Below are 19,747 nucleotides of genomic sequence, written 5' to 3' on the forward strand. Positions count from 1 at the left end.
TTTTTAAGAAACTGCAGCACATTGCTTGCTCATATTTAAGTGATTATCCACTAGGACTCCAAGATCTTTTCCACAGTTACTACTGTTGAGCCAAGCATCACCTATTTTATACTTGTGCATTTTGGGGTGGGTTTTTTTGTTTTTGTTTTAGTCTAAACCTTACTTTTTTCACCATGAATTTCATTTTGTTACATAATCCTAGTTTTCAGGTCCGTTGAGATCTTTCTGTATCTTAAGCCTATCTTCTGGAGTGTTGGCTATTCCTGCCAGTTTGGTGTCATCTGCAAATTTGATGAGTTCCCCTTCTATCCCCTCATCTAAATCATTTATGAAGATGTTTAGATTAATCTAACTTCCAGGAAAAGGCTTTCTAGGGTAGAAATTTTCATACTATTTTCAAGGCTATGTAAATTGTTTAGAACAAAATTCTGGAGGTCTAATCAAAAAGTAAAACTCTAGTGATGGAATATTGATTGAAGTTCAAATAAACCCATCAAAGTCTCGTGGGAATCTTAGGATTCCATAGAACATAGTTTTAATGTTTTAAAGTGTAGGATATAGCTGCTGATACTAAAAACCTAATATTTCCTGTTCTCAACCCTTCTTATTTCTTGAAAATAAGGCACTAGAAACAGCTTTCTGTGGCACAAAAATAATAGATGGCTTAATTGTGGTTGGTGAAGACAGTTCCATAGATATTTAGGTACTAAACCAAAGGTAAAAAGGACCAAATTTGCTTTTGCATTTATTAGATTGGACATGGTCATTTGGACTTGTACTCCAATGGTACCTCACAATTTAAATCACCTGTAGTTATTCAATATCCAGAATTTTTTTCCCACCATCTTTTCAACTTGCTAATTTTCTGCAATTGCTAAACATCTCAGGAAAATTCATGACATGGGCATTTTTCCTATTATTGTAGAGGCAGCAGCCAGAGTGGGTATGCTCCGTCCATTAACCAATCGGACTGAGTCTACACTTACGATGTCATCGGGCCCTTGTGGCTCCTCCCCAGTTTCAGACTCAGTCAAACCTGGACTGGCTGTGAGAATTGATCTCTCTTCCAAATTATTTAATTATATCTTTAATTGGTGAATTTTTCCAAAAAAAAATTGTTGTTCCTTTAAATTGGTTCCTTAAATAATCCTTTATTCTACAAATTGGAGGGAAATTCGACACTGATTTCTGATTGCCTCTCCTTAGCCGTCTGATTGCCTGTGGCCACAAGTTCACTCGGGAAGCCTGCCTTGCAATCAGATCGGCCAGTTCACGAGCTACGGCTCCACGGCTGTTTCCCCACAGCGCTTTTTGATTCTAGGCACTTGAAGGGACACGCGACTGGCTGTTTCGCGCGCAGCGGTTCCAGGCGAGTCCGGTGGCCATTCTGCAGATCACCTGGCCACACTTAGTATCGGCGGCCATTTTGCGGGTCAGAAAAGCCTCAGAGAAAAAAAGTCAACCATTTTGGACGCTTTAAAAAAGGTGTGAACTCTACTGCAGCCGTTTTGAGTGCCCAGCAACACGGGATCACCCCAGGTAGACCTGATCAGGAGCTCCTGGCCAGCAAACGAGTGAGACCGTTGCCTATCTTATTGAGGTGTTGATTTCTGTTTGGGGAAATGGCTGATCCAGCTATGGATACGAATGCAGGACTAGAGGAGGCCAGGCCATCAGGGGCAAAGAGCAGCAGGAAGAGGCAAGCCAAAGAGGCCCCTTCCTCAGGAGTAAACCCCAAGGTCTCTAAAGCGACTACCGGGGCAGAAGAGCACAGGAAGAAGGCCCTTGAGAAAGAACTTCAGAGGGACCAAAAACAACAACATATTCTAACTGCCCAGCACTCCCTCCCTCCCTCCCTCCCTCCCTCCCTCCAAGGATCACCAAGTGGCGTCCCCAGCTCCACCTGTCTTGCCTCCCATGGGCCTTGACTCCCCCTGGCCTATTCAGAAGGGGAATTGTCTTCTTCTGAGTCCTCGTCTTTGATGGAACCTGACAACAGAGGCAATTTCTTTGATGTCCCTCTCAATAGGGAGTGCATCTTTGAACAGGCTTCCCTCCCGGTTACACATAGCTCTGCCCCCCCCCCCCCCACACCATGTACACCTCTCCTGCTGATATGGCAACCATCATTGCTGAAACCATTAAACGGGTCATGGCTGCTGGCCTACAACAAAAACCCCAACCTGCTCCATCATGTGGCCATAAGCATAAATCTTCTGCTGCGACTCAGCAACCTGATCCCTCTGCCTCTACTTCTCAGACCTCAATTGGCGGGGAGAAGATAACCTGCGGGACTCAGACCTGTCTGATGACGAGGTGGTCACCCAGATACCTCTGGCTTTACCGGATTATTGAAAACTGATCGTTTCAAATCCCTTCTACTTAAGGCCATTAAAGCTGCTAACTTACCATCTTCTGCTTCAGCTTCTACTTCACAGGATAAACCGGCAGAACCGGCTTCAACTGAGCCTCCCAGTACCCCATTCACCGAACCCACGGTGGAAAAAGAGGTGATCCCTGTTTCCAAGATATTCCTGAACGTCATCCAGAAGAGTCTCCAGGCATGGGCCCACAGCCGACCAACCTTGACAAACATCTCTACAACATTGCACCAGACCTCACCAAGTTCTTCGAGACTCCCCCAGTGGATGCACCAGTTGCAGCCCTGTCTTCACATACTGTGGTCTCTAGAGCTCCTGAGGAGGTTCTCAAGTCTGAGGAGAAAAGGTCAGATCAAATCTTAGTCAAAAACTATCAGGATGGGGCTTGGGCTGTTAGGGCCTCTACTGCCACTTCCTTTTTCTCCAGGGCGGCCCTGGTTTGGATTGAACAGCTTCAGGAGGGCATTGCTCCTACTGACACTAGATCACATAGGGATCTCAACAAGATCAGGGCAGCGGTTGAATTTGCGGCTGATTCTTCCCTTAATGCTGCTAGATTCGCTTCTAAAGCCATGGCCTCTTCGGTCATGGCCCGGCATCTACTTTGGCTCAAGCCATGGCAGGCGGATGTCCATACCAAGTGGCACCTAGCAGCCTCCCCATTCAGTGGCACCCAATTATTTGGTAATCCCTTAGACCCGTACCTCACGGAATCTAAAGACAAGCATAAGGTCCTTTCATCCATCTACAAGAAACAGGACAGTTGGCCCACTCCCTTCTATAGGAGGTCACCCTTTCGGCCGGTGGACGGGGGACCTTCCTTCCCCTTCCCAATGCCAATCCTACGCTCCAGACAGGGATCTCACCAGGACAGGTTCAATAGAAACACACAGCGTTTCCCCTCCAAGAAATCTTACCGTGGAGGAGGCAATTTTTCACGTAGGAAATGACTATCTGGACTCTCTTCCAATCGGAGGCCGCAAGAGGGCACTGATGGAACAGGCCATTCAGCACCTGTTGGAGATCAGGGCCATCCAACCGGTTCCTCCCCATCCTGCCTGTTTGTGGTAACGAAGAATTCCGGGGGATGGAGAGCAATTTTACATCTAAAACATTGAACCGCCACATTGTCTATTAACTGTTCAAAATGCATTATCTGCAAACCATCCTCCAGGCGGTTAGGAAAGGTGTTTTCCCTCTTCGGTAGACTTGACCAAAGCTTACCTTCATATCCCCATCTTCATAGACCACCGAAAATATCTCCGCTTCTCCTATGGGGAGAGGCACTTCCAGTACCGAGCTCTTCCGTTCGGTCTATCCTCTGCCCCCAGGGTATTCACAAAAGTACTGGCAGCACTGGCCGCCCATATCAGATCATCCCCAGTTCAGATTCTCTGTTACCTGGACGACATCCTCTTGTTGTCCAGGTCTCTGGTTCAGGCAGAAAGAGATCTTGCCCTCACCATTCACACCTTGCGGAATCATGGGTTTGGGGTGAATCTCAAAAAGAGTCACCTCATTCCCAGCACTCACCACCTCCACCTCAGGGTCTTGCTAGACACCATGGTGGAGAGGGTGTTCCTATCCAATGACCACATTCTCAGTCTGAGGGAACTTGTTAGGAAGGTGCTATGTTTACGCAAGGCATCCCTTCTTCTTCTCTCCCAAGTCTTGGGCAAGATGGTATCCTGCTTTGGGATTGTCCCGTGGGCCATGTTTCACAGCAGGAGCCTTCAATGATTCATGCTTCCACATCAAAAGGCTGACAGGGGCAGGTCTCCTCTCAGGGTCCCCATTCCCAGACAGGTATTACACTCTCAAATGGTGGCAGTCCCTGGTGATTTTCCAAGGGACCTTGTTCAGGGAGCCGTGCCGTCTCACACTTACGACGGACGCAAGTCTGACAGGATGGGGGGCACTCATGCAGGACCTAGTGGCTCAGGGTCAGTGGTCCTCGAAGGCAGCCAAAACAGCAGAAATTGGCTAGAATTGCGGGCGGTTCGCCTCGCCCTCAGACACTTCCACCACAGAGTTCAGGCCCAACACATATTAGTCCTCACGGACAATACCACGACCAAAGCACACATAAACAAACAGGGGGGAACTCGTTCCTGGTCCTTGATGCAGGAGTCCAACCTGTTGTGCCAGTGGGTGGAATCTCACCTGTCATCTCTCAGAGCAGAACACATCTCAGCGGTCTCCAATGTCCAAGCAGACTGGCTGAGCTGGACAACGATAGATCAGGTGGAGTTGAGCATCTATCCGAACCTCTTGACACTACGGTTCGGCATCCCAGTCCTAGACCTGTTCGCGACGGCAGACAACAACCAGGTACCCAGGTATTACTCGAGGTTCATGAACCCCATGGGAGAAGGAGTAGACCCTCTCAGATGCCAGTGGCCCAGGGGTCTCCTGTACGCATTTCCTCCCCTTCCCCCCATTCAGAGGGTAATTCAAAAAATGCTGGTCAGGTTCGGAACCGGTCCTTGACCTCTTTGCCTCCCAGGACAACATTCAGTTACCAAGGTACTTCACCCGCTTCGGGGTCTCCGGGGGCAGAGGGGATGGACGCCTTGAGGACGGACTGGCCTCCGGGCCTTCTGTATGCCTTTCCGCCTACCCCTCTCATCCAGAGGGTGATCCGAAAGATGCTGGTGGAAATGGCAGAACTAATCTTGATCGCTCCTCGGTGGCCCCGCAGGTCCTGGTATGCCGACCTCATGAATCTCTCAGTGGCCCCTCCGTGGCAACTGCCCCAATTCCCATCACTACTCCTGCAAGGGGCGTGCCAACATCCAGATCTTCCGTGGCTGCACCTCACCGCTTGGAGGTTGAGCAGAAAGCTCTAAGGACTGCTAACCTCTCAGCAGAAGTCATCAGAACAATTCAAGCCTCCAGGCGCCCTTCCACTAACCGCTTTTATGATGCCACTTGGACTCAATTCTCTCTCTGGTGCCAATCTCAAGGTGTTGTTCCCCTTGAAGTGTCTGTTCCCCAAATTTTTTGACCTGGGTCTTTCCCCGAACACTCTTTGTCGCCAGGTCGCAGCCCTGTCTTCAGTCCTCTCACTGACTGCGGCTCAGTCTCTCTCTCATGAACCTCTGATCCGGTGTTTCTTGAGAGGGGCCACAAATATCAAGCCACCAACAATTCACAGATTTCCTACCTGGGATGTTTCCAAAGTCCTGGAATCCTTGACTCAGTCTCCATTTGAGCCTTTGCACTCTGTGTCCTTGCATGTCTTAACATTAAAGGTGGTTTTTCTTGTAGCCATTACCTCGGCCAGATGTGTCTCTGAGTTGGCAGCCTTATCTATTAGACAGGACTTATGCATTTTTCACCCGGACAGGGTAGTCCTTTGGCTTGACCCGACCTTTCTGCCTAAGGTAAATTCTGTATTCCATAGAACTGGTGCTTCCGGATTTCTGTCCTCGTCCATCACACGAGCTGGAACGTAAGTGGCATTACTTTGATGTGCATCGTGCTTTACGCATTTATATTAAGCGAACTGCTTCTTTCAGGCGATCTAAGGCCCTTTTCGTCAAGTTCCAACATGGAGGTAAGAAGGGAGCCAAGGCCTCTTTGGACATCGATTGTTGGGTTAGGGCTGCTATTTCTTGGGCGTATTCCGCTCTCTCTCTCTGCCTGCCTCATATCACGGCGCACTCCACACGAAGCACGGCCACCTCTGCGGCCTGGTCGACTCAAGCTCCGCTGGAGGACATTTGCCGAGCGGCTACACAGACCTCAATTACTCCATTCATCCGTCGCTACAAACTGGATAGATACGCCTCAGCTGATGCTTCCTTCGGACGGCGCGTGCTGCAGCGAGTGGTGGCCACTTAAGTTTTTTATATATTTATTTCCCTCCCGATGGGACTATTGGCTTTGGTATGTCCCATGCCTGGATGATGTCTCCACCTACTGGAGAATGGGCATTGTCTCCCACCTTCTCAGGGCGGTGGAGACATCATCCAGCCCCACCCTATTCCTGGGGCTTACTACCTTTCCTTTCTAACGTGTACCTTTTCCTTCCTCCTGTGTTCCTTGGGGAGAGATATTATCTATCGTTTCAGATTGCTTACACAGCGGTCTACAAGTCACTTCTTCATCTATTTCTGGGGAGTAGCCTGGTGGGCGTGTCTTTAATACTTGTAGATCCAGTCCTTTTGGATCCTGACAGAGTCATACCTATGCTTGGATGATGTCTCCACTGCCCTGAGAAGGGGCATATCAGGTAGGAACCAACGCCCAATCTTCATCTGTTTCATCTAAGCTCCATTCTTCTGGTGGCTTTGGTACAGTCATATTGTCATTGTGTGTCATTGATGTCATTGATGAAGGCAACTTTGGGTATTTGATGTCTTACCAGTCTGTCATGTGTTCATTCTGTTCTTGCTATATCATCAGGGCAGCAAGCAGCATTGACTTTCAAACTTTAAGATTAGCAGCATATCTTGTACAACAAATATGAGGAACTCGGCACTTGTCTTGATCATCAATATTACAAGCAAATCTTTTGCTTTCGTAAAACCCCAGTCATGGTGCATCTTTGAGCCTTTAAGTGTTTAACTTTATATTCACCACAAATGTAGCAGAACCTATTACGGCTGTTCCAACATACCAAGGCATTCCTACTGTCACTAATACCCTACAGCAAGTCTATGACTGGCTTACTTGTTATGTAAATTACATATACAAATACAATGTTATGCCTTGAAATAATTGCATCAAAATACACAGGAAACTGATATCACCAAAATGAGTGGCATCTGTGCGTGACAAAACTGCTTTTTTTGTAGCTTTCTAGGTAGCATCCATTCAGCCTAAGTCTAGGCATGTATGTTTCACAAATAGTTATGCAGTATGTCCTGAGTGTTTGCTTGGACATGAATGCGCTACACAAAGCATCTTTTAATGCAAGTGAAAGTTAGTAAAAAAGTATATATAAGAAATTGCAAAAATAGCTACCAAAATCTGTAAGATACACCAAAAGTGTTCAGGAAGAAAAATCTATATTGTCCAATGTTATCTGCTAGGCTCCTCAGCCCAACAATGTTGTAGCTTTGTGGCAACATCCATATGCTTGTGCCATATGGGAACTAATACTGTCTTCTGGATTCCTAGGTAGAGAAGATGCTGTTAGCATCTATTCATGACACCCCCCTATTCTCTTTTGTATCAAGTAGCATGGCCATCTTCCATTTCTTCCCAGTAACCTTTTCTTTTGCCAGCCATAACAAGATCATAACAAATTCTTGTTATGCAGATCAGTTCTTGCAGCAGATAATCCAGTTAAAGAATCAAGTTCTATATAGGGTTCCATTCCCCTGGTTCCAGTCCTATCGGTAACTCTAGTGACACTGGTGGTTCACTGAAACTTGGAAAAACATTGCTGCTCACATAATCTCTGCAGGGTCCAGTCAATCAACATAGTGACCACAATCTGCAACTATGGAAAACAGACCTCCATTTCCCTGTAGAAGCTTTCTAATAATCAGATCCTACAGTCCTTCTCAGTCTCCTCTTCTAATTTCTTTAAAAAATCTGACTTTAATATTTCAATGAGCTAAAATCTTAACTGTCACATTTCTGGATAAATAAAATTTTCTAGTCTCTTCTGAGCTTGTTTCAAATTGTATTTAACTGCGAATTTCTTTTTTCCTTTCCTTTTTTGTCCTCTTTCCTTTACAATTAAAGCACCACACATATGTACGAAAATCCAAATGCAAAAGTTAAAAGCAGTTAAAATTCAAACAATAACATTGTTTCCTTTTAAATGAATATCTTAACATGTAACTTTACAATTTTTTTTCCCTTTTATATAGAGAAAGAGTGTCATCCACCTCGCAAGTTTCCTTCTGATAAGATATTTGAAGCCATTTCTTCAATGTTTCCTGATAAGGGTACAGCAGAAGAATTGAAAGAAAAGTAAGATGATGTAGCATAGTCATAGCAAATTGTAGCATGTAGAGAAGCTTAAACAAACTGTTTAAATTTGCTTGCTAAATTTGTAGACTTAGATTGGTATTCCAAATTGTCTGAGCCTGTTAATATTGATCAAATGTTTGAAGAGCGTACTATTTGACTTGGTGAAAATGATTACATTTTGAATATGTTTTGGGTCTCTATCTCTTTATAAAATCAAGAACCAGTTAGTGTAGTGATTAAGGTTTTAGATCTTAGTCATCAAACTTACTGGATGATTTAAAAAGAAGCACTCTCTTTTAACCTAATGTATCTCATGAGATTGCTGTTGGTATAAAATGGTAATACCCATGGCAGCTCATTTAGCATGGCAGCTCTAAGTCCAAGGAATACATAATAAATGTTCTCTGTACTGTTTTTAATAGGAAATGTTATTGTCCAATACTGACATATTATCAGATAACATCTTTCTTTTTTGTATAACATCACTAAATGATGAAGGTTTACTTTTGCAGTGTACTACAAAAAGCTATTTATTTTATCTAATTTTCCAACTTTAAAATATGGCTACTTGCTAAATGTAGTGTACTTACTTCATTGAGATAGTAGGCTGTGTATTTCTTGAAAGTACCGTAAAATCCATTTTTAAATCACATAAAATAATAGCAATGTTTACTTTCTCTATAGATACAAAGAACTTACTGAGCAGCAGCTTCCAGGAGCACTTCCTCCTGAGTGCACACCAAACATAGATGGACCAAATGCCAAATCTGTTCAGAGGGAGCAAAGTCTACACTCTTTTCATACTCTTTTTTGTAGACGGTGTTTCAAATATGATTGTTTTTTACATCGTAAGTGAAAAGGAATTTAAAATATTTTTTTTATAAGGAAAAATAATTGAAATGTTGCATTCTGGCTGGTTTACTCCTATTATATGCACTAGAGCAGTGATGGCGAACCTATGGCATGCGTGCCACAGGTGGCACACGGAGCCATTTGTCAGGGCACGTGAGGCGCTGCCCTGTCAGCTGGCCAGCGCGCATGTGCACGCTGGCCAGCTGTTCACCCTTTTTTAAAGCCATTTTTCACCCTCCCCAGGCTCCAGGGTCTTTATAGGAGCCTGGGGAGGGCGAAAAGAGCCTCCCACGCCCCCCGGAGGCCCTCCGGAGGCGTCATGAGCTTCCCTGAAGCCTCCGGAGCGCAAAAAAACGGCCCTAGGGGCAAACCGGAAGTTCGGGAACGGACTTCCGGTTTGCTCGGAGGGTCGTTTTGACTGCTCCAGTGACTTCAGGGAAGCGTCCTGAAGGTCCCTGAAGCCTCTGAAGGGCTTCCAGCGGGACGGGGGAGGCTGTTTTCGCCCTCCACAGGCTGCTATAAAGCCTCTGGAGCCTGGGGAGGGCAAAAAAAGCATGCAAAAATGGGGGGGAGCGCCTGTAGTGCGCGCACGTGCACTGGGGGATCGCACATTGCATTATGGGTGTAGCACGCCCACACACTACCCCCCTGCTTCCCCCCACTTATGGCACGCAAGCAAAAAAAGGTTTGCCATCGCTGCACTAGAGAATCCAAATAAGGTAGGGTTTTTTTGCTTCCATACTCTTCATTCTTTGACAAGTAGAATGGCAAGTAGAATGACTTTATTATAATCAGTGTAATGTTTCAATTATCTCATTTTTCTATATCTGAAATGTGTATGATCATTTAGTCATTTTGCTGAAATCAATTTCCATTCTTTGGTTTTGGGACAAGGCATTTTGGCATGTGGTACCAGTTTAATTCAATATGTAATACTTACCTGAAAAGTTAATATGAAATCATGTTTCATTGTGGTTAGTTAAAAATATTTTACCAGATTATGATTTAAGAATGCTTTATTTTTACGTGCTATTTGTAAGTAAAAAAGCCAGCAAAATGATGCATAGTGAGGAATCAAAGACCATACATATGAAGAATACCAGGTTAAGGAAGTTTAAACAAAAACAAAATTGACTTAGAAATTTACACTAATCAACTACACATTGTGTATTAGTGAATCTGAATCTGAATCAACATTGTGTAGTTGATTAGCTATGTCCTGTTATCACAGTTGCCAAACTGTCTTTAGCAACTTGAGTAAAAAGAAACAGTGATCTGCATGACACTGTATTTTCAAGTTACAAGATTTTAGAAAAAGTTTAAAAATTTGCTTTCCAGAAAGGATTGAAAAAATCTGAAAACATATACCACTATTCCAAAAAGACAGTCTGTAAAGATAATATTTTTGATGTTGAAATCTTAATGTCACCTCCAAACTATTTTAATGGCTTTATCAGTTAATAATTGTAAACAAGAGGTGGACATCTAATATTATACTCTGATAAGGTATATAAGGATTATTTGTGCAAAGATAGGTCAGAGTAGTACAACTATTAAACAGAATTATCATATAATTACATACAATAATGCCATACTGGAGGCATTCCAGTATACTATTCAGGAGGTACCTGAAATTCGCAGTCATCTCATTGTATTATTTCATATTGCTAAATACCTTTATCATGAGTAATGGTGATTTATTACATTAAGTTTGTTGCCGAGAGAAAGAATAAATGAAGGCTTATTATTATACTACAAAAATACTCTTAGATAAACTTTCCAGATTTATTTACTTCTTTCAAAATCTCTGCAGCATTCCATGCGACTCCTAATACTTACAAACGGAAAAATACAGAAACTGCAATAGATAATAAGGCTTGTGGGCCACACTGTTATCAACATCTGGTAAGATTATTTTATTTCCTTAACTTTATTTTTTTTATTTCTTTGAACTGAAGTAAAATAGATATATGTATTCAGTGAGACTGGTAGTTTGCTAAATGCCAAAATAATATGCAACACACTATAATATATACATTTTTACTCAGAGCTGTACAATTTGTGGCCCAGGATTACATGCACGCTCCAAAAGCCTTGAGTATGTATTCAAAGTGCTACCAAAAATTGTCAATATTGTAATTTCTGATGTGAGGAGAAATTTGTGATCTACCCAGAAAATGATATTAACTATTCTTACTTTATTGTTTTGATTCTGCTCATATTAAATTAAATTATTTCAAATTAGGTTAATGTTTTGGCTGGCTGGTCTCCTCCTTACAATCATACCAGAATTTTTCCTCTTTTTCTGTAATGCTAAATGGGATTGACTTTGAGAGATGAGGAGGGATTGGAAGGTGCTTTCAGACTTGTTAATGTAGCTTTACAATAAAGAAGAATTACCGTAGTTTATCTGGTTGTATTTCCTATCTGTTTTACCTGAGGGGTGTGTGTGTGTGTGTGTGTGTGTGTGTGTGTGTGTGTGTGTGTGTGTGACATCAGTCTTGCAAGTCTGAAAATACCAATTTTTTACTATCTTCTATATAGTCTGAGAAGTTTGGGGATAGGTTTCCTTCTGAGAATCTTTCTCCAGAAATACAATAAATATGATATTATTTGTCATAATTATCCAAAAATATCTGCCAGTTTTTTTCTGTAAATAACTATATCAAATGATTTTGAAAGGCAGCAGTTCAGCTGCTTCTGTAGTAGTGTTACTTGCTTTCAGTTGATGTAGCTTTTCATGTTGTTGTTTTTGTCATTACATTACAGTTAATATTTTTTTAGAAAGTGGCGAACTTCTGAGGCTCCCCTCTTTCCCATGCTCATACGCTCCTTGAACACTTGATCTGCTTAGTCAGAGCTGAACATAGCTCTTTCTTCAACAGACCCTTCCAGGTGCTTTATAGAGGGAAGCACCCTGTATGATTGCAAGTCCAACATTTTTACTCCACTGTCTTCCTGAAGACCAAGACTACCCTCATTTCTCTGAAAGTAGGATGGGACTAGTAGAACAAGGAAAGGGGTGAAGGGTGTAGTTTTTAAAAACCTTTCAGTTTGAGCTCATACTGCCTCCAGAAGCCTTGTGTCAAAAGGAGTCCCACTGCAACCATGTTTTCTCTGATGAAAGATGTCCAGGATATTTGTCAATTTTCCAATGTCCAATATGACCACTGAGTTTTATTATTTCCATTGCTCCATATATTTAACCACACCCAGTCGACGTCAATGTTTCATAAACCAGCCTGTGGAGTCTCCTGAAAGACACCTTGGGATTGCAATTTCCCACTTGCCTTCATCCCAGGGATTTTATATATTTCTGTTCAGATTATATAGAAGGAGAAGGATTATCCTCCAACTATAGACACAGTCAGAGATCATACAGATATATATATATATACACGAGTGAGAGCACTAGGCCCATTCCCAGCCCTGGGCCACAACAACTTTATCTGTTTGGGAAATATTATTTCATTAATCACAGGTCTGCCTAAGCATCCTTATACACTTCCCTGCCTTCCCTAGTAGGTCTGCCTAAGCATCCTTATACACTTCCCTGCCTTCCTTAGTATCAGCTTAGCCAACTTCATTCATTAAAAAAATAGGAAAAAAGGGACTTTGAACAGAGCCTCAAGGGTCAGTCTCTACTCAATACAGAAAGGTCACACTCATTCTTCCAAAGTCAAATTCTGCCTTGCTTTCTGGACATTTCTGGTTGTTACTCAGTTGACCTTGCAACAGGACCAAGACAACTGATAAATGGAACGGAAGAGATGCATTTATGTGGCAGTGGGAAGGGATATGGGATCAGTCTTAGAGCACTTACCCTTCGCTGTCCATGTTCATACCTGGAAATTGTGAACCCCATGTTTGACACCTATGAAATTAGGTGCGTCTATGGAATTAGACGTAGAACCCTCCCCAAAAAACCAATATTCAAGATCCACTGCAGTTATTTATTCAGTGTACAATGGAGGAATTTTCTTCCATAAAATAATGCAAAGGATTCCTGCAGTCAGAAGGATGCAATCATATCTGTACATTTCAGTAAAGGAAGGGAAGATGATAATCATACATAATGCATAGATAATAGATTATGTAAGTGTAAATATTCATAATTAGCAAGCCTCAAGTTACTTACCTTCCCAGCTACTGTTACCATCCCAAGAAAGAGTTATTGTCTTATTGATTTGCCCTAGTAGTTTTGATAAAATGTACTGAGAAATGAGAGCATCAGGATAGTCTCATACATTCATTCTATATTTCTGTCTTACATACTACCACCACTCCTCCAATTACTCAAGGCTCCCCACATATGCACTTGTGGATTGTGCCCTTTCTCCTGTGCGCTGCTTGGAGAGTCCAAGCATGGGTTAACACAGTCTAACTGCCCTAGGACTGAGTGAGTTTTTCTTGAAAACACCTTCCTTTTGCCTCGTGCAATTCAGTTTAAAAAACTCAGTCCGCCCGTTTAGACTGTAACCGGGGAGCTCCTCAGTCTTAGTTCAGTTACACTGGGCTCCCCATAACTAGCAGAAGAAAAAAAAATTAAACTGACATGCCTATTGAAGATTTCCTTCACCTTCTATCGAGATTCCTTGCATGCTGAGAGGTCTGCCAGGGCACCCATTGCCTGCTGAGCGTAAGCGGAGCGCGCGGGGGTGAACGACTTGTCCAGCGGCTGCCAGTGAGCCCTAGGGACGGCGGGAGGCTTCCCGTCCATAATTGCCCCCAACAGCTGAGTTTCACTGGCCGGGAGGAGCACTGACGTTCTCCGGCGGCAGCGGCGGCTATTAATTTGCCCGGCAACAGTGGCGGCCATTTTAAGGAGGCTTCGCACGCTTTTCGCCGCAAGCCCTGCCGTTCTGAAGGAGAAGGCTGCGCGCGCAGCGGTGGCCATTTTACAGCGCCAGGCGGCATTCTGAGTGACCGGAGCTGCGAAGAAGACGTTCTCCAGGCCCTCAGCAGCAGCAGTAAAGCCGCGAAGCGTGGGCCTTGTCCGGGAAGCCAGCGAGGCCTACCTTGGGGACAACACTTAGATTCCCAGAGGCGGCCACAGTGAGTTAGAGGGCCTTGTCCTTTAGGCTTCCCTCTTAACTTTTGGCGGGATCGATGGGCTCTCCCTTGGCCGGCTGGCCCCCGCCCTCATCAACTTTCCTCGATCCACGCCTGGCTACCTGTCCCTACTGTGTCCTGCAGGCCAGTATGGCAGACAAAGTTTTGGGGGCACAAGATATGCAGGCAGGGCCCTCCTCAAAGCAGAGCAGGCTAGATTTCCCCCCCAACAGGAGCAAGGAAAGCAAGGGCGGCTCTAGGAGGGCACTGACAAGCCCAAGGAGGGGCCCCGCAGACATAAGACCCCACAATCCCACAGGCATGATAGGTTTCCCCATCATGTGGAGCCATTGCCAGAGCAAAACCCAGGCCAGGAGGGGGAAGGGGAACCTGGCTCCCCTCAAGGGGACAGGTCACCTCTATCGGTTGGGGAAATATCTAGGGAATCTTCCCCTGATGCCTCCTGGGGGACCCCGACTCTCAGGGAGGAGTTGGAACCCTTTCAGGGCATACTCCCTGAGGAGGAGAGTAACAACTTAAAGGGGAGCAGGAGGCATTCTGCCCCATCTACATTCCGCCCCAGGGAGGACAAGGGCCCTGCTCTGTCAGCTGAGATGAGGAAAGTGATTGCTCAGGCATCTCTCAGGGCATCGCCAAGGGCATAAAGCAAAAGGAGGCCCAGGTTTCTGGCACGCCCAAGCCTAGGCCCCCCATGACATAGGCAAGGGACCAGGCTCCACCCTCCCCAGGCACCTCAGTGGCTACTGAGGAGTCGGGGTGGGAAGAAGGAGAGATTGATGACTTTGAGTTATCAGACGACAAAGATCTCCCTCCAGATAAACCAGCCTTCACGGGGTTGTTTAAACCCTCTCTATTCAAATCTATTCTCCACAAAGCCAAGGCGGCCACCGATTTGGGTTCCAACCCGAAGGGGGCTGTGGTCCCCCTACCGTCCACTAAGGACCATAAGGAAGGCTTGTTTAAAGAACCTGCTCCTACCGTTGATCTAATTCCAGTTCCGGAATTGTTCATGGACGTAGTCCAAAGGCAGTGGGTCCAGCCAGGTACCCTCACCAATCCCAGTGGTGGGGATAAGTCTCTCTACGCGGTGGAAAGTAAGATGGAGGAGGTGCTAAAGTTGCCAGAGGTGGATGCTCCGGTGGTCTCATTGACTTCCAATTCGAACTTACCAGCTGACCTTCTGGAAGGTCTCAAGGCCGAAGACAAGAGATCCAAGAAGGCATGTCACAAAACACACCAGGCGGCTGCCTGGGCCATCAGGGCATCCACGTCTGCCTCTTTTTTCACTAAGGCATCACTCCTATGGCTATGCCAGCTGAGATCTCAGTGGAAACATGACATCAATAAAATAATTACCGCAGTTGAATACTCAGTGGATGCCTCTTTAAACACGGCAAAGTTTGCGTCCAGGGCACTGGCATCCAATGTCACATCCTGTCGCCTGCTGTGGCTGCGCCACTGGCAGGCGGACAGGAAGGCCAAGTGGAAGCTAGCTTCCGCCCCCTTCAAGGGGAACAGCTTTTTGGGGAGGCCCTGGACAAGTTTTCATTGAAACGAAAGACAAACGAAAAATCCTCCCGGCCACCCTAAGGAAAAATGAGTGCAAAGGATCAGGTTCCTTTAGGAAGCAGTCCTTTAGAGTGCAGGAGACCACCCAGGCTTCCAGCTCCACTTCTTACCAGAGGCCCTACCCACAGGCAGGGGATAGGGGCCAGGACAGAAACTCTTATGGGTCAAGGGGGAGGCAACAACAACAGCATTCCTTTCGAAAGCCCTTTCGAGGCGATGCCATTTCCCGCCAGTTCTGCAGAGGGAAGTGCCCATCAAAGGATCCCTCCCATAGGGGGTCGGCTACAGTTATACTCTGACAGGTGGGAGGAGATCACCTCAGACACCTGGGTCCTCAACACGATCAGGAGGGGCCTAGTGTTGGAGTTTCTATCCTTTCCCCAACGGAAGTTCATCCGTTGCCTGACTCCCAAGAACCCCCAAAAGAGGGACCTCATGCAGAAGGAGATCCTCCATCTGCTCAACATAAGGGCCATAGAACCCGTTCCGAAGGACCAGGAAAGGCAGGGGTTTTACTCCATCCTTTTCCTGGTCCCGAAGAACTCAGGAGGGTGGAGGGCCATCTTGGATCTAAAGTGCTTAAATCAATATCTGGCCTACAAACGATTCAAGATGCAGTCCCTCCACTCCATCTTAGAATGCACAAGACAGGGAGACCTGCTCACATCAATAGATTTGAGGGAGGCCTACCTGCACTTCCCCATTCACGCTGCTCACAGAAGGTTCCTGAGGTTCCACTACGACGGGAGGCATTACCAGTACAGGGCTCTCCCCTTCGGCCTCTCGTCCGCATCCAGGACCTTCACAAAGATACTGGCGGTGGTGGCAGCCCACCTTCGGAACCGTCTGATTCGTCTAGAATGCTATCTAGACGACATCATCATTCACTCCTCCAGCCATGGCGAGGCCTGAAGGGATGTTCGGGTGACCATACGGGCCCTACAACACCATGGTTTCTCAGTGAACCGAGAGAAGAGCCACCTAGAACCAACCACTCGCATCCAACATCTCGGCGCCATCATAGATTCCAACTCCTGCCAGGTATTCCTGTCCCCAGACAGGTTGAAAAATCTTCAAAGCAGACTTCGTCTATGCAGAATGTCCAGATCAGTGCCGATCATACAACTTTCCCAACTCCTAGTCATCATGATATCTTGCCTGAAGGTGGTTCCCTGGGCACGTCTCCATGCCAGGGAACTACAGTGGTTCCTCCTGCCAATGCAGAGGGCAAGGGCCAGCAACTCACCGTGGCGAGTCAAGTTACTGCCGGTGGTGATCCGCTCCCTAGCTTGGTGGAGAACAGCGGCGGTTCAAAAAGTGTGCCTCTTCAAGGAACCCGAAAGACTGATTGTGACAACCGATGCCAGCCTACAGGGATGGGGCGTGCACTGCCAGGGCCGGCTCGCTCAAGGCAAATGGACACAGAGGGAGGCAGCCCACAGCATAAACTGGCTAGAGCTGAGGGCGGCCCGCCTCGCCCTACGTCAGTTCACTTCTCAGATTGTGGGCCTTCATGTACTGTTACTAACAGACAATGTAGCAACAAAGGCCCACATAAACAGGCAAGGCGGCACTCACTCCAGGAGTCTCATGCGAGAGGCGGAATCCCTGGGCAGATGGGCGGAGCGACATCTGGCATCCATAAGAGCGGACCACATATCGGGGACCAGCAACCAGGAGGCAGATTGGCTGAGTCGACAGACGATCGACCATTCCGAGTGGCGACTGCATCTGGACCTCTTCAATAAGATCAGGAGGAGATTCGGCAAACCGCAAATAGACCTTTTTGCCACTCACACCAACACACATGTGCCCCGCTTCTTTTCTCATTACCACTCACTTCTGGCGGAGGGGACGGATGCGCTGAGGAGCAAATGGCCCTCGGGACTTCTGTATGCATTTCCTCCCCTCCCGCTCATCCCACATGTAGTAGCCAAGCTGCTAATAGAAAAGGCAAAGTAATCCTTGTAGCACCTCACTGGCCCAGGAGGTCCTGGTACGCCAACCTTGTCAGTCTCTCCATTCAAACACCGTGGAGGATTCCTCAGGAGTAAATATCCCTCAGCCAAGGGTCCATCTGTCATCCGGATCCCCAGTGGCTACAACTAGCCGTCTGGCACTTGAGGGGGAACTCTTGAGGAAACAGAAGCTCTCGGACAAGGTCATCAAGACTATTCAGGCATCCAGGCGGCCTTCCACTACTACGATATATGAGGCCACGTGGGCCACATTTTCGTACTGGTATCATAAAAGTGGTGTAAGAAACGTCTCGGTCTCGGTCCTGCACTTACTTGATTTCCTCCAAGAGGGTCTGGACAAAGGACTGGCACCCAACACACTCCGACGACAGGTGGCAGTCCTGTCCACCATCCTCACTTGCTATTCGTCTAGACCTTTGAGTCGGCACCGAACAGGTCAAGAGTTTCCTGAGGAGCGCGGTGAACGTCCGCCCTCAGGTGGTTCATCGTTACCCGTCCTGGAACCTGCCGTTCATCCTGAAGGCTCTGACGGGATCACCCTTTGAACCTATATAGAAGGCAAGTCTCCATCACTTGACTCTTAAGACTGCCTTTCTAATAGCCATCACCTCGGCGCGCAGGATTTCGGAGTTAGCTGCGCTGTCCGTGAGGGAGGACCTATGCATTGTACATAACGATAGGGTCATAATGAGACTTGACCCGACGTTCATCCCTAAGGTCAACACTCACTTCCACAGATCCCAGGAGGTGATTCTTCCCAACTTTTGCCCTAATCCCGTTCATCCAAAAGAAAAACTTTGGATAAGCTGGATATAAGGAGGGCGGTTCATATCTACGTCAAAAGAACCAGGGACTTTCGACGTTACGAATCCTTCTTTGTGTCTTTCCATCCTGGGTCACATGGTCACAAGGTATCCTCCCACACAATTGGGCGTTGGTTGCGGGCCTGCATCAAGCTTGCCTATGAGCATCAGGGCAAGGTGGCACCGCACCGCGTGACAGCACACTCAACGAGGAGCGCCGCTACCTCAGCAGCGTGGGCGATCTAGGCCTCCATCATTGATATTTGCAGAGCGGCTATGTGGGCGTCACCCACGGCATTTATCAAGAACTACAAAATTGACACCTTTGCCTCAGCCGAAGCCTCTTTTGGAAGATGGATTTTGCAGAAAGTTGTGGAGGCTACGACACCATTATCACTTCATTTTATACATGATGCTTTAAATTTAACTAAATTGACATAATTTTTTATTATAAGCTTTCATTACATCAACCTGTGTCTTTCCAGGAATAGTGCAGTCTTATGTCTCTTGCCATTTGTGGCATTAGTATTCTGGTTATTTCCTTGTAAGTTTTGTATGTACTTCTCTTCGCAACGTATTGCTTATTGCATGTCTTGTATAAACTTGAAACCCTCCATCTGCTTCTTTGATCAGCTTATCTTTGGTTATCACTAGTGCTTCTGACAAAATTTCTCTCCTTAGTTCCATCAATTCTTCTCTCTTTTCTTCTTCTATACTTTGAGATCTGGGGTAGAGCTCCAGTCCACCTATCTCCCCTTTCCATATTCCACTCTTTCCATTTCCAACCTCGCTCAGTTTACTGTCAGTATGAACAATTTTCTTGCCTCTTTGTTTATTTTTTCCTTCAGTTTTTAGAACTCTGACTTTCTTCATTTGATGAACATCCTCAATTTTTCCATCACATTTTGCTGTTCTAAGATCTGTTCTCCAATCTCTTCTCAATTCTCTGTTACTTCTAATAGTTTTTGAATTTCAAACATAATCTTTTGCAATGTTAAAGTTTCTTTTTCATGTTGCACCATTCTTCCAACTTGTAAACACTGCCATTCTGGCATTCAAAACTTTTTATTAAATTTAAAGCAAGTTCATTTATAATCTTTCAAGACAAAGCTTTGTTTTCACTCCACTCCAGCTGCCAATGAAGCTCCTAAGAAGCACC

The 19,747-nt window shown here is 45.8% G+C and overlaps 1 protein-coding gene across 6 annotated transcripts in view; it reads left to right on the plus strand.

Moving 5' to 3' along the window:
• EZH2 (enhancer of zeste 2 polycomb repressive complex 2 subunit) overlaps positions 1 to 19,747 on the plus strand; it is an 83,401-nt gene that overhangs the window by 24,131 nt on the left and 39,523 nt on the right. For all 6 annotated transcript variants that reach the window (XM_081970851.1, XM_081970853.1, XM_081970850.1 and 3 more), the window contains 3 exons: positions 8,210 to 8,312; positions 8,997 to 9,160; positions 10,978 to 11,069. In XM_081970851.1, the coding sequence (XP_081826977.1) occupies positions 8,210 to 8,312; positions 8,997 to 9,160; positions 10,978 to 11,069 (359 nt within the window). The remainder of the gene's footprint in view (positions 1 to 8,209; positions 8,313 to 8,996; positions 9,161 to 10,977; positions 11,070 to 19,747) is intronic.

Source organism: Natrix helvetica (assembly GCF_964273705.1).
Source record: "Natrix helvetica genome assembly, chromosome: Z".
NCBI classification, from domain to species: domain Eukaryota; kingdom Metazoa; phylum Chordata; class Lepidosauria; order Squamata; family Natricidae; genus Natrix; species Natrix helvetica.